Below are 25,054 nucleotides of genomic sequence, written 5' to 3'. Positions count from 1 at the left end.
TCAATTTGCTATTTAAAGCCCTTTTCAACCAGATTTCAAACTTAATTTTCTAGCCTCAATGATTACCTCTCTCCATGTTTTATGGCCCAGCCAAGCTAGTTTCTTGGGGTCCCACCACATCTCTCTTCTATGGCTCTCCACCATGCCCAAAATGCACTCCCACTTTACCTATGCCTCTTTAACATTCCTAGTTTCCTTGAAAGCTGAGCTCACGAACCAATTTTTAAATGAGATCTTTCTTCCTAGCTGCTAGTTCCTTCCTGAAAATTAACTTGTAGGTACAGTATTTTAAATACACATATTATTATTTAAATAATAAATAATTTTTTTCACCCTCTTCAGAACAGAGGATATTTAAAAGGGAAGGATCATTTCATTTTTGTTATTTATTCTCAGTGCCTCACACAATGCCTGGTATATTAGCAGACTTTTAATAAATACATGTTAATTACTTAAAAAGCTTAAAATTTGGCAAAAATATGTGTACATGTAAGTTTGCATATTTTTATTACTGGATATGTGTTAATATTGGTATGTTTTTGAGAAAAATCTGGATTAAAATAATAGTTCCATGAAAAGAGCTCTAAAAAATAATGAAGCTTATTTGCAGATTTCTTTTGTTCTACATTTATAATTTCACTGCTGTATACATGGAAAAATACCTTTACAAATGTAGGTTGACAAATTTCAAGACCAATTTATAGTTTTACACAGTTGTCTGTAATCACTGAGAAATTAAAGTGATTTTTCCATAGGAGTCACAGAAGTTAAAGTGACTTTTCCACAATCATAAAGCTAGTACATATAAGAGACAAGACTTCAACTCTAGATTTTCTGATTACAAATCAGCTCTCTAGTTACTATACCATAATGCCTGTCACTTGTATGTGGATTATACTTGAAGAATTTAAATAGGAAGATTAAGTTGATTTCTCATTATATATGTATAATTAAGTATGTATACACACACATATATAAAGTGTATATACATATACTATAATTAAGTAATAAGTTATTTTTATAAAGTTATCAAAGCAATCCCAGTTCTTTATATTACTTGGAGATACTATGAAAAGGGTGCAAAAATCAATCTAAATGATTAAAAAATTTCCTTCCATCAAGAATTAGCCAACTATATGGAAACTAAATTTAAAATGTATCCACATATCTGACATCTCTAACTACTTTCTCTATGGCAAGAATAAGAAGTAGATAATATAATATTTAGTCTTAAAGCCAGTTTTTTCCCCTTCTGGGCAGTAGAAATAGGAGGCTACAATAGTGAACACAATCCTGTCTAGCCCAGAACTTTTTAAAAGTTTTTCCATCTGTAATTCCTTTTTGTTCCGGAAATTTTTACATGAAGTCAGGTATATAGTAAATCATAATTCTGCAACCCCTACGTTCAGTTATAAGACCCCACCTGGATTCACAAGCCAAATTAAGAAGTTGGGGTCTACACCACAAACTTTTATGCCCTTGTTTCATTTTTCCTATTTTTTAAATTTCAAGATAATGTTCTTTTTCCAGAAAAGATTCCCTGATCAAATTCATACTCTAACTCATTAACAATCATCCCCAAACCTAAAATTATTATACTTATCTGAATATTGGAATGATGATTAGTATTTTCACTCAAAAGACTCAAACAGGTAGAATGATATGAATCTTCTTATGTACCTAAATTAATATTTCGAACAGTACCTACAGAGTAGGAGCTATATTCTGATTGTTTGATTAATAAATAGGAATCTTTTTAGTTATAATATATAAGAAAGAAAAAAATGAAAAATCCTCAAATACTGGAAAATGGAGCCACAGAAAAATAAGGCTTACTGTTCCTTTTATTGAATGATATTAGATAAAAGTTAACCAGCAGAATGTTTACCAAAGCAAGCTAAAAAGTTCTAAAACTCTGTTCATAACTTCTAATGAAACTAATATGAATAAATATACATTAAGTCAGGAGAAAGGTCAACTATTTTTAAAAATAGAGAACACAAAAGCATACATAACTGAACCTTTCCAATTCTCTAGTAAATGCTGCCACCATGTGGTATATGCTTCATTCTATTGATTTTTTTCTTTTGGAAACATTGACACATATAAAATAGAAAAGAATGAGAACTATATCTACATATTTAATCATCTACTAGTTTGACCGATCATGGATCACATAGACTGCTTTGATTATTATACTATATTTTAAAAATTAATTAAAATGACACAGTAATGATTATAATCATGAGGAATAATTTTTTTCTTTAGTCTCAAGCATCTCTATGCAAAAGCCTCACAAATTTTAATGAAGTATATTTAGAGATTAGACTACAATCAAAGTTTTCTAAAGTTACATATAAACCTTAAGATTCCACAAGAACTTCAATTTCTATTTGTAATCTATTAAGTACAACAGAAAACACAGTTGAGTCAGATGGGAAAAGAAATCTGTAATAATTCACAGGGAAAGCCAATCTGAAATTTTTTAAAAAATCAATGTTTATTTTTAAAATGCAATTTTATATTTATATACATACAATAATAAATGCACTCTACACCAATTTGCAATCAGTTTTTGCAAGCCTTTTCATTCTTTTTCAGGGTCTCCATGGCTCTTTCTATCTCCCTCCCACCTCTTGGCTGGGAATCTCGCTTTACATTTTACTAAAAAAACTGAAGACATTTGCCAAGAGCTCCCTCTCTTCACTTCACTTCCCTTTCTCCACCATATTCTCCTTCACTTTTGTCTCATATGAAGTGGTGGTCCTTCTCACTGCCAAGGCAAACCGCTCTATATATGCCTTCCCCTCAAGGTAAACCTGAAAAAGCTCTCTATAATTGAAACCTCTACTTCTTTTCCTCTTACTCTCTTCTAAAATCCTCTGCAATCTTGTTTCCACTCTCAATAAGTAGCTAACATTGCTTTTTCTCGAGACAAGAAGGATCTTTTAATTGCCAAACATGATGGTCTTTACTTAATGAAAACTTTTGACCTTTCTGCACCCTTTGACACTGTGGATACCTTCTTTGACTCCTTCTTCTCCTCAATATTCTTTGGTCTAAGTTTTTGAGACACTGCTCTATTCTGGTTCTTCTATCTCAGGTTCCTTTGATGGATATCCAACTAGGGCATGTCTACAACTACTGCGAATAAATTTTCTGAAATGTTAAAAGTATATCCTCTTTAATAAGCATTTCCTTTAAAAACTTATTTTTACTAGTCAATAATTATTTGTTAACTGCTATTATTCACCAGTCAATAAGTATTTATGGAGCACTTACTGTGTACCAATCCTTTTGCTAAGCCCTGGAGAAACAAAGAAAAGTAAAACACAGTTCCCGCTCTCAAAAAGTGCACAATCTAGGAGGGGACATAATATTTAAACAATTATATACAAAGATATGTACATGTCTTCTTTGCCTTAACTGCATCATGCACTAAAATTTAAGGCAGTGATTCCCAAGCTCTTCAAGTGGCAATATGGCATAGCAGACAGAGTACTGGACTTGGAGTAAGAGTCAAATCCTGTATCATATAATCACTATGAATCTATGGGTAAATCACAAATTCTTGGAGTCCCAGTATTCTATTTATAAAATGAGAAAAGCAATCTGTATCAGTAGTACCAATCTCATAGGGTTAGTATGAAGTTCAAGTATACATAATGTACTTTCCAAACTTTTTAAAGTATTATATAATTGTCACGTATTATTTTTCTGAATGATGAAAATTTTTTTAACAAAAAATTGAAAGTTCTTTATGATAGTAGGTTTACTCTTAGTATCCATTGATTAAGAAAATAATGACCAAATAACAATAAGTGGTACATATGATTTGACACTGCAATTCACAGGTGGAAACTATTGTTTTAATTTATAATCTTTAAAGTGAAGAAAATAGAAGAAAAATAGCACTTTTAAACAATTATTGTTGAAAGGTAAAATATACAAGGAAATAAAAGGATATGAAAAAAGCACTTCAGAAGAAATGCAAATAATCAACACCAATATGAAGTTTCATTCAAAAGAAATGCAAATTAAATCAATTCTTAGAATTAACCTCATACCCAGCAAACTGGCAAATTTTTTTTTAAAAAGAACAACTCAATGTTGGAGAAACTGTACTTAGACATACAGACACACAGTTGATGGATATGTGAATTGATCCAAACATTTTAGTAACAAATGATTTGGTACTATGTGAGAAGCAACAATAATCATTAAACTATTCATAAGTTTGGATCCAATGATCCCACCAACTGGATATATATTCCAAGGACAGCAGTGACAGAAAGGTCCTATGTAGGTGCTATGTATAACAAAATGTTTATACTGACACTTTGTGGTAGCAAAAAATGGGCATGAAAGGATAAAAAAGAAATAATAAAAGAATGTTCCATTATATTCATATACCAAAATGTGTTCAGTTGTTTCCTAGTATGTGAGCACTCACTTTGTTTCTAGTTTTTTGCTCCTAAAAAAGATAATGAATAGAGTTAAGAAGCAACATTCAGGAAGACATTTTGTCTTTGACATTGCTTGAGGACACTGGACAAGTCTTTTAACATCACAGTGCCTGAAGTTAGTCTCTAAGTCCTTGCAAAAAAGGAAGAAGAGAAAAATTCAAAAGAAACTGAAAAGACTTTATGTGATACACATCAAAGTTAGCCAAACTAAAAAAAATATACAACATGACCACAATAATGTAAAGGAAAACACTAAAATCTATCAGAACCTCAGATGAATTTTATGAACATTCAATCAAGAGAATCACTGAATCAAACATCTATGGAAAAAAACATAAAGGTCATCCAATCCAATATTCTCATTGTACATTCGAGGAAACTTAGGCTCAGAAGGGTGAAGTGATTTGCCTGAGTTCACACAATTTATAAGTGGGAGAGTTGCGACTCAGAACCTCAAGACTGTGACATTCTTTCCACAACACTACTCTGTCTTCAAGTTAATATGAAATTTACTTTTCCATAATGAAGAGATAAACTACTTCTAGGGAATAAAACATATGGTGTAAGCCATGGCAAACGTAGTAGTTTATTTTTCTCTTTACCACAGAGTTTCTGGGAGTTAAGGAAAGAAAGGGAGGAGTACTAATTGGAACAATGGCAGCATTATTTTTTCCAGTATAAATGAAATTTTAAAAAACACTTTGAATAATGTTTTCAAAGCATTAAAGTATTATTTACTTTCTTATTCTATATTCTAAATATTTTATTTTCTAACATACTGTGGACATAAGAACTGAGCATGGAGAAATTAAAACTTAGGAGGTTTTTCTTCAATTCAGAATTCTAACCAGGAATTGGCATTTTGAATAAAAATATTTCAAAGATACTCACTTCAAATTCTTTCACAAAGTAACGTGTTTCTCCTTGAATAATTGGTCGATGATCTAATAGCCTAGAATGAATCTCTCCCAGATCTATAAAGACAAAATAAAAGTCAGATCATTGGTAATGATAAATAGAGCAATGGTACTGGATTACAAATAAGAGATTTAAATTCAACCTAATTGTCAATATGATTTTGGTTAAGTCCTTTAAACTCTGTGAATTTCAATCTCTTTATCTAGAAAATAAGGGAGTAGGACTCAGTCAGATTGGTACAGCAGATAGAGCACTGACTCTAAAGTCAGAAAGAAGAACCCGAGTTCAAATGAGGGCTCAGACATTTAACACTTATAGCTCTATGACCCTGGAAAGTCACTTAACCCCAACTGCCTTGTTCCTCCCCACCCCCCAAAAATAAAAGAAAACAAGGGAGTTAACCTAGATTAATGGTGCCAATAGCCCTAGTGCCACATGTTGATTTTAATTAATATTATCTATGTTTTACTGTATTTTTACTTATTTTGTAAATATTTAATTTTGTTAAAATTTATTTAAATATTTCACAAATTTATTTTGCTAGATGTTTGTTAAAATGTTATTTTTATCTGCTTTGGGTGTACGTCAGTGTTGAGGCAGCAATTAAATAACCATGTGTTTGACAATCTCTGAAGTAGTTGACTCTTAAATCCTTTATAGATCTAAATCTTATGCTCTAATTCTTTGCTAGAAGTAATGCCAAAAACTTTTATTTAAATTTTTTTCTAAAATCCCTAGTTTTAGGAAAAGTTAGTTATGAAAAAAATTCTATTTTAGAAATTCACTGTGGTCTATATGTCAACCTATTCATTCTATACTTTTTTTTTAAAATAACTTTTTATTGACAGAACCCATGCCAGGGTAATTTTTTACATTATCCCTTGACTCACTTCTGTTCCGAATTTTCCCCTTCCTCCCTCCACCCCCTCCCCCAGATGGCAAGCAGTCCTTTACATGTTAAATAGGTTACAGTATATCTTAGATACAATATATATGCACACAATATATGTGTGCAGAACTGAACAGTTCTCTTGTTGCACAGGGAGAATTGGATTCAGAAGGTATAAATAACCCGGGAAGAAAACCAAAAATGCAAGCAGTTTATATTCATTTCCCAGTGTCCTTTCTTTGGGTTTAGCTGCTTCTGTCCATCCTTGATCAATTGAAACTGAATTAGCTCTCTTTATCGAAGAGATCCACTTCCATCAGAATACATCCTCAAACAGTATCGTTGTTGAGATATATAATGATCTCCTGGTTCTGCTCATTTCACTTAGCATCAGTTCACGTAAGTCTCGCCAGTCCTCTCTGTATTCATCCTGCTGGTCATTTCTTACAGAACAATAATATTCCATAACGTTTATATACTACAATTTACCCAACCATTCTCCAATTGATGGGCATCCATTCATTTTCCAGCTTCTAGCCAATACAAACAGGGCTGCCACAAACATTTTGGCACATACAGGCCCCTTTCTCTTCTTTAGTATCTCTTTGGGACATAAGCCCAGTAGAAACACTGCTGGATCAAAGGGTATGCACAGTTTGATAACTTTCTGAGCATAGCTCCAAATTGCTCTCCAGAATGGCTGGATGTGTTCACAACTCCACCAACAATGTATCAATGTCCCTGTTTTCCCGCATCCCCTCCAACATTCCGCATTATCTTTCCCTGTCATTCTAGCCAATCTGACAGGTGTGTAGTGGTATCTCAGAGTTGTCTTAATTTGCATTTCTCTGATTAATAATGATTTTGAGCATATTTTCATATGTCTATAAATAGTTTTAATTTCTTCATCTGAGAATTGTCTGTTCGTATCCTTTGACCATTTATCAATTGCAGAATGGCTTGATTTCTTATAAATTAGAGTCAATTCTCTATATATTTTGGAAATGAGGCCTTTATCAGAACCTTTGACTGTAAAAATGTTTTCCCAGTTTGTTGTTTCCCTTCTAATCTTGTCTGCATTAGTTTTGTTTGTACAAAAACTTTTCAATTTGATATAATCAAAATTTTCTATTTTGTGGTTAATAGTGATCTCTAGTTCTTCTTTGGTCATAAATTCCTCCCTCTTCCACAGGTCTGAGAGGTAAACTATCCTATGTTCTTCCAATTTATTTATAACATTCTACACTTTTAACAACTACAAGGCCGAAAGATGTCTTAACTTTCTAGAGAAATTATTAAACAGTTAAGTGCTGACACAAATAATTGCTATATATTTACATTCTTTTGGTTTTGGCCAGAAACCCTAAGATTCTTTCTTTCTGAGTTTTATTTATTTAGATTTTTTTTTTTTTTTGACTAGGTAGAAGGAGAAAATAAACTAATGTTTTTTGCCTCCATTTCTACCTACCCTTAATCACTGAATGGGTATAGCCTCAGCCAAAGTAAGACTTGTTGAAGACAGTTTAAAAAGGCTAAGTTAAGTAAGGTCTCTCATTGCATCCAGGGTCATCTTCAGTCTTCCTGATCTATATCTGGGCACTGGATTTTAATGGCACACCCCTCCCTCACTTGAATCCAATTCACTTACATGTCATGGCATCACCTCCCTGATGTCATGGTCCTCTTTGAGAACAATGGATAAACAACAATAACTTCACAAATATGTCTTTAGAGTGATTAATCTATGTTTGCTACAACTTTCTCACCAATCCCTCAAGTCAAAAAGCATTACTGACTACTATGTGCCAGACCCTGGGGATGAAAAAAAGGGCAAAAGCTTCTCTTCAATTCCCAACCCCAAACATTGCTTCTCAAACTGCCTTCTTCCCCTTGATCCTTCTTTTTTCTTTTGATACTATTGACTAACTCGATGCTCCTAAATATTTTCCCTCCTTCTCTTCTATGACTCCGCTTATTTCCTGATTCTTCTACTTGCTTTCTTCTCAGACCTTTTTTTTTCTGGCTAATTTTCTCCAGCAAGTATAGTTTTCAATCAAGCTTTAAATGCTTGATTTTTTACTATTTTCTCTTTTTATTCTCTTCTTTATTGTTCTTGTCAACTTCAAGAGGTTCAATATTAGTACCTTTGAAGATAATTCCCAAATCTATATATATATAGTCTTAAGGTCTCTACTTTACTATTTTGTCTCCAAACACCTAGTAAATAAGCTCTACTTAGTTATTTTGAAGATAATCAAACTCAACAAGTCCAAAAGGGAATTTACCATTATCTACCTACATTAAAACCTCCAGTTTTCCTATTCTTATGTCATCAATTCTACCTTCATAATACTAGTAAATGCCATTTTCTAGTTTAAATATTGTCACTTGTTTAGCCTGATGTAATATCTTACTAATTGGTCTCCCTGTTATCAGTCTTTTTTAGAATTAATCTTATGCCCAGTGATCAAAATTTTCTACCTAAGGCACAGGTCTGATGTCTCTTTAAAAAAGAAAGAAAGAAAGAAAGAAAGGAAGAAAGAAAGAAAGAAAACCAGCTTAGTGGCTTTCAATCACTTCTAGGATGAAACACAAACAAATGTGTTGTTACCCTGGCATCAAGGTCCTCCACAATCTAGCTAAACCTAATTTTCTAGCTTCCTTTCATGATTATCTGTTTCCACCTACCTTTAATTCCAGAAAATGTTACTTGAGTTTTCCTAAAGTTTACTAACTTAATAAACTACCTTTTGCTTCCCTGAATTTATATAAGCATCCACAACTTCTGGCATAAATTTCCACTTCATTGCCAAATTTTACATTCCTTATTTTCTTTCAAGGTTCAGATCAGGTGCTACCTTCCTGAAGTTTTTCCTGACCCCCTGTTAAAATGTTCTCCCTTCTCAAATACCTCTTTTGTTCCCTCATTTGTTACCTGGCATTATATTTATACCACATGCTCTAAGTGTTGTATTTTTTTCTAAAGACTGTAAAAACTTTTAGGGAAGACCATTTTATTGTTTTCTTTGTAAACTCAAGGCCTAGCACATTGCCTTGCACATATATGAGGCACCCAATAACATCTGTTGAATAGAATAGCTCCTTAACATTCCTTTAAGTACATCATTTCCATTTTATAATTGAAAAAACTTCAGGCTCAGAGAGCTGTGATTTGTCCAATAACTTGGAACTAATTTAAGCTAAAGATGGGTTCAAACCCCAGTTCTTTACTGATTTAAAGTCCAGAATTTTCTGCACCATACCATACTAATTATTCCATGAAAACAAAGACACACAGAAATAACTTATTTTTTTGTTCACTGGCATCTATGTCTTCCATAAATATGTATTCTAATATTCCTGTGCAACTATGAATTCATTCATATGGATGCTTCATTTAGGCTACCATCAATTCCTTTCCATTCTGTGCATCCTTGTCCTTTCATAAATCCCTCACTGGAGGTACACCTAACATGTTGGAAGCCTTCCTCAATTTCTTTGGAGAATTCAGGGGCACCAATTTGAGCAAGCACATTATCTATAATGTGTCACTTGGTTTCACTAAACAGCTTTCCTATATACCAGCTATACTTTCCTCATTAGGTACTAGAGCTTGCTGGAACCTCTTACAATACCTTCCTACCCCCATTCTCCTCTCTATTAATTACCCTTCAGTAATTCTCAACTTCAATTATTTAAGCAGTTCCAAGTGGCAGTGGTGAGGGAGAATGGTCCACATATAAGATCAATTTACATAAATGTAGAATTATGAAACAATGGCAAGACTGTCAGTTTGGCTAAAGAGGATCCAATGAATAATCATCCCAGAAAGGTATACTAGAGTCAGATTGTGAAAAGTTTTAATCCCAAATAGAAGATTTTGTTTTTTTATTTTAAAGACTAGAGGAAACTACTGGAACTTCTTCTTGAACAGAAGAGAGGAGATATAGTCAGATTTATATTTTAGGAATATTGGTAGCTATAGAGAATATCAATTAAGATAGAGCAGTAGAATGGAAAAAGGCATTCGCTATGGAGTCAGAGGACCAGTATTCAAATCAAACTCCACATGTAAAAACAGTATTCATTAGCTTTCTCCTTTTCCTTCCAATACAAATTTCTCTTCCCAACTTCTCTTATTGTTCAAGGGATTGCCACTTTCCATTTACCTAGATTCAAAAGCTCACTATCACACTCAACTTTTCCCTATATTTCATACTTTAACTTACCCTACAAGTCTAGATTATGTCTTATCATTTCTACCTTTACAATATCTCTCAAAAGTCCCTTTCTTTCTATTCACAAACTGCCACCCCTTTTATAAGTTTTTAAGTTTTCTCATTGGCCTACTGCATAACCCTCTGAATGGTCTCCCTTGCTTCTTCTTACTCTAGTCTATCCTCCATTCAGCTGACAAAATGATTTCTTAATGCAAAGTTCCGACCACATCACTCAACATGTCTTTCTGCAACTTCCAGGGACTCTCTATTTCCTCCAGTGTAATGTTCGGGCTAGCTTTCTGGAGGTCCTTCAGACTGGCCTTGTCTCAGCAGGATAGACACCACGAGAATGATCAGGAATAGAGTCTAGAATCTTTATTCTGTCCCAATCTTGATCTTAGTGAAGGAGTGCAGGGGGCAGGAGAGCCACCAGGAAGATGGTCAAAACAGAATGTCCCTTTTCCAGTCCTTCTCAGCCCTTAAATATCCTATTACAATTACATCAGTACAGCATACTGATTATGTGTGAATTAGAGAACCATTACATCATCATGCTAATTATTAAGTATATGTATACTAGAGAACCATCATCTCATTAATTCCACTAACACCTTGTTGTAAGTATCCTTGTTTTAAGTATATTACTCCAAAGTTCCAGCCCTCTACACTCCAGAATTACATATGTTTGGCATTTTAAAGCCCTTCACATTCCATTCACTATTACTAATATTCTAGTTTTCTTACACTTTACTTTCCTTCATATACTCTTGCAAAGATACACCTTTACTGGTCTCTTTGTTCCTTGTATGGGAGACACTTCGTTCCACTGACTGTCTTTTCACTGTCACTCACGGTACCTGGAATGCTCTACCTCCTCATTTACACCTGCTACTTTCCCTGGCTTTTTTCAAGATTATGTTCAATCTCACTTTTTGCAAGAAGCTTTTTCCATTTAATCATGTAGTCCTCTATAAGGTGTCCCAAAAATCTTAGTGCAGTTTTAAGCTTTAATCATTTTAGAATATGAGCCACATTTTAAAAATTGTTATTTATTGCTTTGTGAAATTTGAAAATGTTTTAATTTTATAGCTAACACTTCTCAGGCCAATGGATTAGTGGAGATCCTCTTGCTTAGCCAACGATCTCTCTCCATGAGACCTTTCCTTCTGAAGTGTCAAAATTGTCCTGGGTGCATCAAAACTTTTTTCTTTGGAAGATCTTAATAAGGATAACATTTCAAATATTACCTTTTCAGTCCCTCGTGAAATTTTTTAAAATTCAAAAATCAACCTGAGCAAGATGTAGCCAAGATGTGAGTACCGAATTATTAAAATACCAATATTTTAAAATTTAATCAATCATGTGAAGTACCTGGAGGAAGGAACTCCAGGTTTTGTTTTTGTTTTTCTTTACATCCCTTAGACCAAAGCCTGGCACACAGCTAGCACTTAATTGCTTGTTGGCTGAAGGACTTTTGATATTTACTCCCTGTGTCACAAGGGGAAAATCACTTTCCCTCTCAAGGCCAGCAGAGAATCAGAGTGGATGACTTCAGAGGCCCCTTCTAGCTCTACCTCTGAGAACGCAAGCAAGGCGGGTTGATGGAGGGAGCTCAGGGCTGTGAAAAAGCAGAAGGATGGTATCCAGGAGAACACACTTAGCAGTTAATCAAAAGAGATAATATACGTTAACCGCTTCGCAAACAGGAAAACTTGCCAGCAGGGGCTCCCCAGCTCTCAGTTCATCGCGTGGCACATAGTAAGTGCTTGAAAAATCCATTATCGCGCAGCAAGGAGAGGGCATGTGGACACAGCGCAGAGGGCAGGGGAGGGGGCAGGCCTTTTCCTGGAAGTCTCAGGCCCAGGCACCTGCAATGTCCTCGGACCTGAGCAGAGACAAAACCAAACCCACCTAAAGCTCCCGGAGAGAAACCTGGAAGGGCGGGGCTACGGGAGATGAAGGCGGGGAGGTAGAGAGAGAAAGAAGCAGCCAAAGACGGGGATGGAAGGGACTGCACCCAGCCCTGGGATGGGGAGGAGGGGCTTGCCGCCCGCTACGGAGGGGAGGTCACGGGGGCTCGAGCTGGGCCTGGTCCTCGGAGGCCAAAGAGATAGAAGGTGGGAAACGGAAGCCCTGACAACTCTTACCCTTGATAATGAGATGAACTGGCGAGCTCGTCGGTCCCTGCGAGTCTCGTTTCTTGCCTCCCACCGGGCCCGCGGTGGGGGTCGGGGCGGCGTCGCCTCCCGAAGGGGTCTCAGTCCCTCCGCCGCTCATACCGACGGAGGAAGGAACTGCTTCCCCGGCTGGCGCACTGCGCTTGCCCAGCACTCGCTCACACTTCGGGCTGACTTCTGTTTATTTATTTATTTATTTTTGTGGCGTCATCCCTGGGCGCCGGTGCCCGGTTGCAGCCGATCAGGAGACAATCGCTTCATAGGGAGCGAGCGGTTCTTCGAAGGAGCTCGAAGCGATGAAGCCAGAGCTGCCATGATGAGTTAGGGAACGGGCGGCGGGAGATTAATTTGCTGCGGGTGAGGACACTGGTAGGCGGTGAGGTTTGATACTGTTAGAGATAGACACTCGTGGAGAGAGTAGAGATAAAATGAGACACTGAGGAAGCGATAGGAGAGGGAAACAGGTACGTTGAAATTAGGAATGTCTGATTTCAAAGGCGACTGCGGACACTTAAAAACTGGGTGACTCCTGGCGATCTTCAGCCTTTGTTTACCCCCACCCCCCATTCCTTATCTGTGATAGCGCCTACCTCGCAGAGATAGGAGCATCAAATGATATGTGTAAAGTGTTCAGGTAGTACAGAGCCTGGCACAGGGTAAGCACTTCGTAGTATTAGTTATTATTTATTGTAAAGTGTAAAGTTGTAAAGTATTATTTATTGTAAAGTATTGTAAAGTGTAAAATATTATTTATTGTAAAGTAAAGCATAGTGCTTGACAGAGAGGAAGCACTTTATAATACTATTTATGAATATTACTCATTGTAAAGTGCTTAACAGCCTGGTACATAGTTAAGTACTTGATGTTATTATTACTGTAAAGTGCTTAGCATCTTGCCTGGCACATAGTAAGTAGCTTATAATAGTAGCTATTACTACTTATATTAAAATGCTTAGCACCTTGCCTGACACAGAGTAAGTTATATAATTGTTACTATTATTATTCATCATAAAGTGTCTTGTACAGTGCCTGGCACAGGATAAGAATTATAAATATTACTGCTATAAAATAACTTATGATTACTTATTATTATTATAGACAAAGCCTGGTAAAAGTGGGAAAGAGTATTAGCTTTGAAATCACTGGATTTGGATCCAGCCCAGTCGTTTTAAATGTGTGACTTTGGGCAAAACAACCTTCCAGATGTCAACTTTCTCATCCAATGAGAGATTAAATGACCTTTAAGGTCCCTTGAAGCTCTAGATCAATAACCCTACTTACCAAATTGCATCCTTCTATTGGCCTTTAGAACAAGTTCAAAGCAAAGCAACCACAAAAACAAATGTATAGAAAGTCATAGATTTAGCTATTATGTGGTGTTTTTTCATTTAGGTAAAGTTAGGTAAAAGAGTCTTTTTCTAGGCTGTCTCTGTATCTTAATGCTTTCTCTAAGGTTTGGTTCTGGGAGCCTATAAGCATTTTGAAAATACAGCCAAAATGGTTTTAATAGTTTACCTGTGTAAAGTCACTTTATAATTTATAAAACACTTTCACATAAATTGTAAAGGGCTGAAACTCTGGAATAAGACAACCAAGCACTTAAGGCTAATTACCTATTGGCCAATACTCTATTAGCATATGCTTGGAAAATGGCCCTTCTCACTGTTCTGTGCTGGCTGATCTTTTGGTGTATACAGAGAATCGTAAGAGGGATTAGGGGGTGGAGTAAAATAAGCCAGAGTCACTTTGGAGGAGGACGGGGAGAACGTGTGGCAGTTTTGTCCATCCCCTTCACTTCTCCCCCTAAAGACCAAGGACTTTTGCTTATCCTGACTCGGGCTGAATCTGAGGCCTCCAGGGAGCTAACCCAGACTTCACAATAAATTATTCCATTTAATCTAAACAACCTATTAGAGTAGTTGGGAAAGCTGTTATCATGGCTCCTAGAGATAAGAAACTAATGCTTTGGGGTTACAGCTTGTAAGTTAGAATGAGAAAACAAGCCTTTCTGATAAAAGCTGTTCACTTATTTCCTTTAAATTCCTTTGCTCTAAAATTGCTATAGTTCCAATTACTCTTTGGATTAAGTAGAAAAATTTCTATCTGGCATTTAAAGCTGCTGTGGTTTAATTATGTCCAAATCTTTGTGATTCTTTTTTGGTTTATTTGGTAAAGATAGTGGAGTGGTATGCCATTTACTTCTTCAGCTCATTTTATAAATGGGGAACTAAGGCAAACAAGGTGAAGTGACTTGCTCAGGGTCGTATAGCTAACATCTGAATCAGATTTGAACTCCGGAAGATTTTTCCTGACTCTAAACCCAGCACTTTCAATTTCACCACTTAGTTTTCCCTTAGTAGCTTCCAGCCTACCTTTTAGCTATTGTTATAGTCCATATTTCTGGCATTTCAAGGTTTGAAAAACTCACTCTGTCTCTCTGTGCCCATAGATATGTTTATATCTAAATATATGTGGGTATATAGATATGTCTGTTTCTATCTATATACATATAGACATGTACACACATGTGTGTGTATATATATACATATACATACATATAGATATACATACATAGATATAGATAGTAAGTGAATGAAAAAGTATGTATTAAGTGCTCAGCAAATGTCTGGCACACTGTTAAGTATTAGGAGAGGTATTAGACTGACTGCCATACTGAAGGTCTACAGAGCCATTGTGCTGACCTCATTGTTGTATGTCTGTGAAACCTGCACAGTATACCAGCGCCATGCCAGGAAACTGAATCACTTCCATGTGAATTGTCCTAGAAAGATTCTGAATATCACCTGGCGCAGGATAAGATACTAGACACTGAAATTCTTTCTTGAATTAAACTGCCAAGTATCCCAACTCTACTGCAGAGAGTACAACCTCATTGGGCTGGCCACAGTGTTTGAAAGCCAAATGTATGCTTGCCAAAAATACATACATACATATATACATATACATATATATACATATATATATGTATATATATATGTATATATATATAATGGAGAACTCACACAATTGCTCACAAGGTGGTTAGAAAAAGCGATACAAGGACACTCTCAAAGTATCTCATAAGAACTTTAGAACTGATTGTATGACATGGGAAACATTGGCACAGAACTATCCAGCATGGCATGCCATCAACAGAGAAGTTGCTATGCTCTGTGAGCAAAGCAGAATTAAATTAGCCCAAAGGAAATGAAAAATGCACAAAATTAGAGAATGTCCAGATGGAGTATTTGTATCTGACTTGTGGCAGAGCATTCCAAACTCATATTGGTCTGATCAGCCATAGTTGGACACACTGTAAGTCAACTTTTAACACAGTGATGTCATTTTGGTTCTCTTCGAGAATGAAGGACAACAGCCAACCAATCCCTTCTAGCATTTTAAACTCCCTCTTTCTATCTCTCTCTGTATATAGATATGCTATATCTATATCTACATATATAGACATGTACACACGTGTGTATATATACATATACATGCACACATATATGTATATACATAGATATAGATAGTAATTAAATGAGAAAGCATTTATTAAGTGTTCAGGAAATACCTGGCACACTGCTAAGTATTGGGACTACAAATACAAAATGAATTAGCCCTTACTATCAGGCACTTTTCATTCTAATAGTCTCTATTAAATAGGGACAAGCAATACATATTTGGGGGAATGGTGTCCAGGAAAGAGAGTTTGATCTGTAGAGTCAAAGGAATGGTGAGTTAATTGATAGAGCATTCAATGAAAAATATTTTTTCTACAATGATAGTATTGATTTCAGAAAGTGGGAGAGGAATACACGTGTGCCTTATTGCAAACGAATCCAGGTGAATAACTGGATGGGATGTGAAATATGATCTGGTGTGAGACCTTCTAAATATATAGTGGGCTAAGTGGGTTTGTACTCATCAACCAAGATAACATAGCCCAAGAGGAGCATCCCCAAAACTGAGTAAATTAGCTGACCCAGGGATTCTAAGTCCTATTGTTCTCAATATCTTATATATATATATCTCCTTCCCTCCTCTGACACTGTCATTACCCTGGTGCAGACCGTCATCATCTCTCAGCTAGACTATTGCAGTAGCCTGCTTGTTGAGCTGTCTGCCATATTCAGCTATCAAAATGATTGTCCTAAAGCACAGTTCTGACTATGTTGCCTTGCTCCAGTAACTCCATATTATCTCCGGAATCAAATATAAAATCTTCTTTTTGGCATTTAAAGCCATTCATAATCTTTCATAACTTTTTCAATCTTTTTACACGTTGGCTTCCTCACAGTTTCTTACATAAGAAGAGCCCATATCCTGATTCAGGGCATTTTCATTAATTTTTTCATGTCTGAAACTCACTCCCTTCTCAACTCTGCCTCCTGTTTTTCCTAGCTTCCTTTAAGCCTCTGCTAAAATCTGTCTTCGGCCTTATTTGATTCACTTTAATGCTAGTGCCTTCCTCCTGATATCATCTCCAACTTTTCCTGGTATAGGAGTCGTTTGCATGAGACCACCTCTGTTAATGTTTTTGCTTTTTATATCCCCAGTGCTAGTACAGCCCTTTTGCTAAAATGTTAGTTAATAAATGTTTGTTGAATTGACTTGGAACATGGTCTGGAGTCAGTTCCCTATATCAAAGAAATCAAGGATCTGATATCACAGAATAAACTTTCTCCAGAGTTGGAATTAAGACTTAGAACTTACAGTAGCAAATATGATATCTCATTCAATCCTCATAACAACTTTATGAGGTTGATACTATTATTATCTCTGTTTTACAGATCAGAAACTGAGGCTTAAAAAATTAATTGACTTTCCCAGGATCAATATAGTTGTAAGAATGTGATATAGAACAAAGGACAAGATGAGAAATGACAATTCTAAAGTATTCTGACAAGCACAGTTCAATAAATGTTTATCAAGTACTTTCTATGTGTAGGGCCCCTTTTAGAGGCATAATAAATTAATGTTGACCTCTTTAGAATACTTTAAAGTGACAGTTATTAATCTTTTCTGTGGCATGAATCCCCAGGAACTTCTTAACTCTTAGAATGTTTTTAAATGCATAAATTTAAATATATACAATTTAAAACATTTTTAGTTCTTAATAATATTTTTCCAATTATCTTTTTTACACTTAATGATATTTTATTTTTTCCAATTACATGTAAAGATAGCTTTCAACATTCATATAAGATTTTATAAGATTTTTATGAGTTCCAAAATTTTTTCCTCCCTTTCCTTCCTTCTCCCTAAGATGGCAAGCAATCTGATATAGGTGATACATATACAGTCATATTAAACATATTTCCACATTAGTCATGTTGTGAAAGAAGAATCAGAACAAAAGGAAAAAATGAAAAAGAAAAAGGAAAAAGAAAGTGAAATCAGTCTACCTTTGGATTCTATAGTCCTTTTTCTGGATATGGACTTCATCGTGAGTTTTTTGGAATTGTCTTAGATCACTGTACTGCTGAAAAGAGCTCTAAGTCTATCAAATTGATCATCACACAATATTGTTACTATGTACAATGTTCTGGTTCTGCTCATTTCCTAAAATGAGCATGTAATCTTTCCAGGCTTTTCTAAAATCTGCCATCTTATCATTTCTTACATCACAATAGTATTTCATTATATTCATATGCCACATTAAATATCTACGATTACAAAGGAAATTAGTTATATTGACAGTTATTGAAATACTTAAATAAATTCATAAACTCTTAGTTAACAACCTCTCCTTTAGAATTACCCTTGTGGAAGTTTGATAAAGTTTCCTCTTCCTTTTTTAGGTGATATATTACAAAATAATATCAGGACAGAACTTTAATTTGAATTCTTTGATCCTTTAAAGTGAGAAATCTTATTAGTCTTCGGCTCACAATTCCCAAACTGAAATCCGTTTATATCAAGCTTAGAAAGCCTGATCAGTTCCTAAAGGGAGAGATTGGATAATGAATAGAAAGAGAAATAGAAAGTCTGTGATTAATTAAGTTAATGGAAGTTTATTTTGAGTTCACCTTTGATTAGCCAGAAAGGAAAATTCTTAGATGGAGTAGTTTAAAAAAGGTTGAATGGTTTTAAGAAAGTAATTTTTAATGGTATACTTAAAGTTGTCTTCTTGCTCTCTGAGGTATCAAAATGTTAACTGAGCTTTTTTGTTGTTTTATTTTATTATGAACTTCTTTTGGGGGAAGAATACTATAGGTTGTCACTCAAAAATGGTTTATAGGGACAGAAGACAACTAATATAGCACCAAGGAGCCCATCTTTTGATGAACTTTGTTCATCAGTGGTTTATCTAAAAACACAACAGAAGAAACATTGAAAAATCCATTTTAAGATCTGTAGGTGTTAAGATAGTTACAGACAGGAAGACAGAAGCATTTGAAGGGTTCAGTCTTATAGTCATTAAGGACAGGAGAAAATGCTAAAGCTGTGAAAGAAGTCATAGATGATGGGGAAATTGATGGAAACAAAGTAACTCGACTGGAACAAACCCAATGACTTTGGAGACTGCAGTGGTGATGGTGATGCTTGTGGAGGTTTTGATGATAGAGAAAGCCAAGAGAGTGTTGATGACAGAGATCAATGTGATTTTTGAAGAAGTGGAGAAAAAAGAGATAACAAGTCACAACGAAAGAAAATGAAGTTTGAATGGCTTTCCTCTATTTCCCCTGCTATTTGAATAGATTCTAGGGTTTTTATCTCGTCTAATCATTGACGCAGTTTTCTGAGGATGTTCCAAGACAAATATGTAATCCAGAGGTCTTAAGAAAAAAACCTGAATGATATTTCAGGGAAAAGAACATATTGATTATGACTTGTGTGGACATTCTATATAAACTTCTTGCAGATAATGGATGATAGATGTGAGAATTAATCTTTATCTTTGTGAGTTTTCTTGAGTTTATAATGCTTTGTCCCATGTACCAAACCATTTTTCCCACTGAAAATTTTTTAACAGTTAAGATACATTTTCAAAGGCAAAAAAGATCTGTGTTTTTAAAATTATCTCTTTGTAAGCAGAGATGCTTAGAATTAGAAGTTTAATTTTTTTAAAAATTGACTCTGGTAGTATTTTTCCCTAAATATAGAGTCCAATATTTTTCTTCAGCACCCTTGATTTCTTCCTCTTCTTAACCAAATACTGTTAATTCTTTATTTGAAATGTGTCTTTTATCATGCTTTCATTTCCCTTCCCATTGGAGCAACTCTAATTTGAAGTATGGAAAGCTATTAGAAATATAAACCACATTGAATTTAACAGAGCATCTTAGAGCATTGATATAATCCCTGTATACTATCTCCCTTATAAAGAACTTCCAGTGCTTGCTATTGAAGATGAGGCTAAATTTGTACTTTGAAACTTCATGTCCTTTCAAATTAACTGTTCCATTCTTCTTGGGGCCTCATCTTTTGTTGCTAGAAAAACACAAACGTATGCAGAACAAGGAACACTATTAAAGGTTGGGAATGCTTTCTTACCCATATTACCTACCCCACCCCCTTTATTTCAAAGAAAATGCTTTAGAGGAACAAATTTATGATTTTAGAATGCTAAGTGAATGTTCACTTAAATAAGCATTAACATTCCTAATAGCTGACATACTTTTTATGTAGAAATATGATCCAGAGCAGCACAGCTGAGATAATATACTCTCAGTAACACTGAATACTTATTCAGCCATTTTAGATGCATTTTAAATGATGAAGTAATATGAAACAAAATAGAAATTGGAAGTGTATGTGTAATAGGGCACATCATGTTGCCCTTAATTGTAGCTCTCCAGTATGAATCAGTTTCCCCAAATTACAAGGCAAGGGAACAGTTGTTCGCTGGAAAGCACTGTGACATTAGAATCTCATAGAGTGTCATACCTGGATAATGGAGATTCATGTCAGAAAGTTTGGGAAAGATAACTCCTGTCTATGGGTTTCAAGTTCTTTATCTGTAAAATTCTTCTTGGAATCGCATATTTTGTTGTTAACCTTTCAAAAAACTTTTAGTTCATGATGACAAGTCATCTTAAGTTAAATGAGGCTAAAACTGGACTGGTAAAAGACTCATAAGGAAACAATATTTTGGAAAAAATCTTTGGTTTTAGATTTACATATTTTTGGCCTCCTAGGGCTTAATACTTTTCTTCCCCATTTCAGTGTTTTTTATGTCTACCTTTTTAGTTCTTAGGAAGGGAAGAGAATAGTTGAAGAAAGTGAGAATCACATTTCTCTAACTATCAATGTTTTTCTTTGATTCAGTAAGCATTTGTAAAATACCTATTTTATGCTGGGCAATGAGAATGCAAAGACAAAAATTAAATAATCCTTTCCCTCTAAGAATGTATATTCTACTGAATCTGAACCTATCAAAAATCTAAAGAGGAAATATCATCCATTTTACATCCATGTTTTATATCTAAATTTTATATTTAACCTTATAATTTTGAACAGTATCAGAACTAACCATTACCAGTTAGTGTAGTGATTATTGATGATAATTATGTCATTAGAAAAAATGCTTATTTTACAAAAGTGGGATATAATAAGATAATGACCAATATAAAATTGATATTATATTTGCTTCTTCCCCCCATTCCCAAATCTCCATTATCATTGATAACTTTCCTGTCATCTTATTTTTCTGGTCATCCATCTTGTCTGGACCATGGACCAGAGACCACGGGCAGCAAGACTATAGAGACAACTGATGGGGTAGTAGATAAAGTATTTGACCTGGCTTTAAGAGTATAAATCTGACATCAGGAGCTTACTAGTTATATGGCCTTGAGTAAGTTACTTAAATGTTACATACCTCATTTTCCCCATCTGTAAAATAAAAATATAATAGTACCAACTTCAAAAGGTATTTTGGGAATTAGATTATATATATATACACACACACAGACACACTACATGTATAATATATGCATTATATATGTACATATATATTATATACATGTATGTAAAATATTTTTATTTTTCTTGCAATGATAATTACTTAAAGGGACTATATTTTCCAAGTGCCAAAGATTATGTGAAATATTGGGGAAAAATTAGGAAAACCAAAACTTGTTGAGGCATACCTGAGAATAAAGTAATTAGAACAACTCTTAAAAGAAGGTTCTGCTACTCTGTATGGGAGAAGGCTGGAAGTTGGAAATATGGGAACTTAAATGCATGAGCAACAAAATTCATGGGCTGCACCAAGGAGGACATTTGAGATTGAAATCAAGACAGTTGGATGTTTGGGGACCATGATGCTGATCTTGGTCAAAGCCAGCCTGGGGCTTGACTGTCTGGAGATGTGCCTTGTCAAATTAACTATATGGCTATTGTATTTTGAGTTGAACCTGTACAGACAGGCCTGCCAGGCATAGGCTGCTCAAGCAGATGATGCTAAAGAAGACAAAAATTATCCACTACAAGACTGAGAAGACAGATGACACCCAGCAGGAATGGCAAGTCAAGTCTGCAGTATCCACAATACAATTGGCTAGCCCTAGGGAAATTGCTTCTTTGAAGTTGGAGAGACATCACCAATGAGCTGTCAAATTAGTCCACCAGGGTGGAAAGAATGAAAAGATTTCATTCTTGTAACAGAAGAGGGTAATATTAGAGCTTTACTAAAGGGGCCATGACAATATTGTGATCAAGAGCAGAAACCCTTGAGAACAAAAATGACCAGCATCTCAATTTTCTCCTCCTTTTCTTCCCATTCCCCTTTTAGCCTCTCCCTAGCAAGTGAAAGATGAGTTTAGCTAGGCTAGATAGCAGTTGGAATAATTTTTGCTCACCATCAGTATGGGAAATAACAGCAAGCCTGCAGGAATGAGTCCCAGCAACAAGTAATCATTATTGCAAAATCAAATTCTTTCTGCTATCTCTGATATACCTATATGTCACCCCAGAGATGGGGCACACAGTATTATAAATCCAGCACACAAGACATGGGACAGTAGGCTATAGAGCCCTGTGTGTATCTAAGGGCTCAACACACCAAGAGAGATATATGATAGCAACTTTCTCCCCATTGCTTTTGCAATAAAATTCCCCCAGAGCTCCAAGAAGAGTTAGGAGTATGATGCAGTTTCAATAAATCAAGACTCAAATTAAGATGGCCAGACATGTAGTGGTATGCTCAGGTGTATGGAGAATATGAAATTTAGTGCTCTGGTAATGGATGGGAATAGATTATCTAATTATGGAAGTAAAGAAGAAATATTACTTTCTGAGATAAGAAGTTAAGTGCTTGAATCCATTAAACCACCATATCTTTGCAACTGCTATATTAACATGACATAAGGCCCATATAATAGACTTGAAGTTTTTTTATTAAATGAAAAGCTATAGTTAGTGATAATTTTAATGCTGTATTTGTATTTTTAAGTTTTATTTGTGAATGTTCAGGGGATCTCTTTGAAAATGTATTTGCATTTTTAACCTTTTAGGGTCAGTTCTTTAATTTCTCTCAACATATCTTGAAAGGATTCAAGATGATCTTTCAGTACCTTTGGATCAGAGACCTAGAGCTGAAAAGAAACTGAGAGACTATCAAATATAACTGCCTTATTTTACATACTGATGTAAGTGTGAGAGGTTGGTTATTAATCTTTATTAAAATATTAATAATTCCATAATTTATTAAAATATTAATTATTCCAAAGTATATTTGGAGGCAATGTGAAATTGTGGGAAAATACTGAAATTGAAGTAAAAAAGACTTTTAAAATCCCACCTCTAACACTTAACAACTGTGTGATTCTGGGCAAGTCAGTTTATCTGTTTATGTCTCTGAATGCTCCTTTGGAAATATTTGCTAAACCATAGATGGTGGTGCTCTGACAGAAGAAATTTCCATAATAAAGTACTGGCCAAATCACATGTTACTGATGGCAAATTTCACATGGTAAAGATGCTTTGTTAATTGTCAGAGAGCTAGCATTTATTAATTATTTACTATGTGTCAAGTACAATGCTAAACTTGAGGATAAAAATACAAGTAGAAAGACAATTCCTCTCCTCAATAAGTTTACATTCTGTTTTTTTCTGGTTATATATGTACATTAATTTTTAATACTATTTTTGTGAATCATATAGGGAGAGAAAAATCAGAACAAAAGGGGAAAACCACAAGAGAGAAAAAAACACAAGAAAAAAAAGTGAACATAGCATGTGTTGATTTATATTCTCTCTCTGGATGCAAATGGCATTTTCAATACAAAGTTTATTGGGATTTTCTTGGATCATTAATTTGCTGAGAAGGACCAAGTCTTTCACTGTTGATCATCACACAATTTTGCTATTACTATGTACTGTATTCCTGATTCTACTTGTTTTGCTCACTATTAATTTGTGTAAATCTAGGCCTTTCTAAAATCAGTTTGTTCACCATTTTTTATAGACCAATAATATTCTATTATTTTATATATCACAACTTATTCAGTCATTCCCCAACTGATGGGCATATACTCATTTTCCAATTCTTTGCTATCACAAAAAGGGCTGCTACAAACATTTTTGCACATGTGGGTCCCTTTCCCTCCTTTATGATTTCTCTGAGATACAGACCCAATAGTAACACTGTTGAATCAAAGGGTATGCATAGTTTTATAGCCCTTTGGGCTATAAAACTATATATTTAAGATATTTATATGTATATGTATATAATATGTACATATTTATGTATACTATATATTTAATATTTCTATATGTATATTATATGTATATATTTAATAAATAGCTTTTTATTGACAGAAAGAACATATGCAAGGATAATTTTTCAAAATTGTCCCTGTGATGACCATGTTAGCACCCTGGATACTTTAGAATCAGCCAGAGTCAGGATCAGCAAAAGTCCTTGATCTTTATTCTTTGTGGATGTGAACAGAATGCCCACATGAATCCATCCAGGAGTCACTCTGGATTTCTTACTCCACCCTTATCCCTCCTCTTCATCTCTCTATACACCAACAGATCGAGCCCGCACAGAATGGTGGGGCAGGCCATTTTCCAAGCAAATGCTAATAGAGTATTGTCCAATTGGTAATTAGCCTTAAGTGCTTGCTTGTCCGAACCTCAGTGCATCTGCTTAGTAATCACTTCTGTTTCCAACTTTTCCTTTCCTTCACTCCACCTCCTCCCCTAGATGGCAGGCAGTCATATTAAACATGTTAAAGTATATCTTAAATACAATATGTGTGTACATATTTATACAGTTCTCTTGTTCTACAAGAAAGATCGGATTTAGAAAGGTAAAAATAAACTGAGAAGAAAAGCAAAAATGCAAGCAGTCCACATTCATTTCCCAGTGTTCTTTTTCTGGATATATCTGGTTCTGTTTATCACTGATCAGTTGGAACTGATTTGGATCTT

General features: G+C 34.9%; 1 protein-coding gene across 1 annotated transcript in view; it reads right to left on the bottom strand.

The window, feature by feature from the left end:
- BLOC1S5 (biogenesis of lysosomal organelles complex 1 subunit 5) overlaps positions 1-12,826 on the bottom strand; it is a 57,916-nt gene extending 45,090 nt beyond the window's left edge. Inside the window, exons 1-2 of the mRNA XM_051970716.1 lie at positions 12,641-12,826; positions 5,358-5,440 (exon numbers count right to left, since the gene is read on the bottom strand). Of these exons, the coding sequence (XP_051826676.1) occupies positions 5,358-5,440; positions 12,641-12,770 (213 nt within the window). The 5' untranslated portion in view covers positions 12,771-12,826. The remainder of the gene's footprint in view (positions 1-5,357; positions 5,441-12,640) is intronic.
- Positions 12,827-25,054: the final 12,228 nt, after the last annotated feature.

This window comes from Antechinus flavipes, chromosome 1 (genome assembly GCF_016432865.1).
Source record: "Antechinus flavipes isolate AdamAnt ecotype Samford, QLD, Australia chromosome 1, AdamAnt_v2, whole genome shotgun sequence".
NCBI classification, from domain to species: domain Eukaryota; kingdom Metazoa; phylum Chordata; class Mammalia; order Dasyuromorphia; family Dasyuridae; genus Antechinus; species Antechinus flavipes.
The sequence above is the reverse complement of the archived record's forward strand: the minus strand, read 5'-3'. Positions and strand labels throughout refer to the sequence as shown.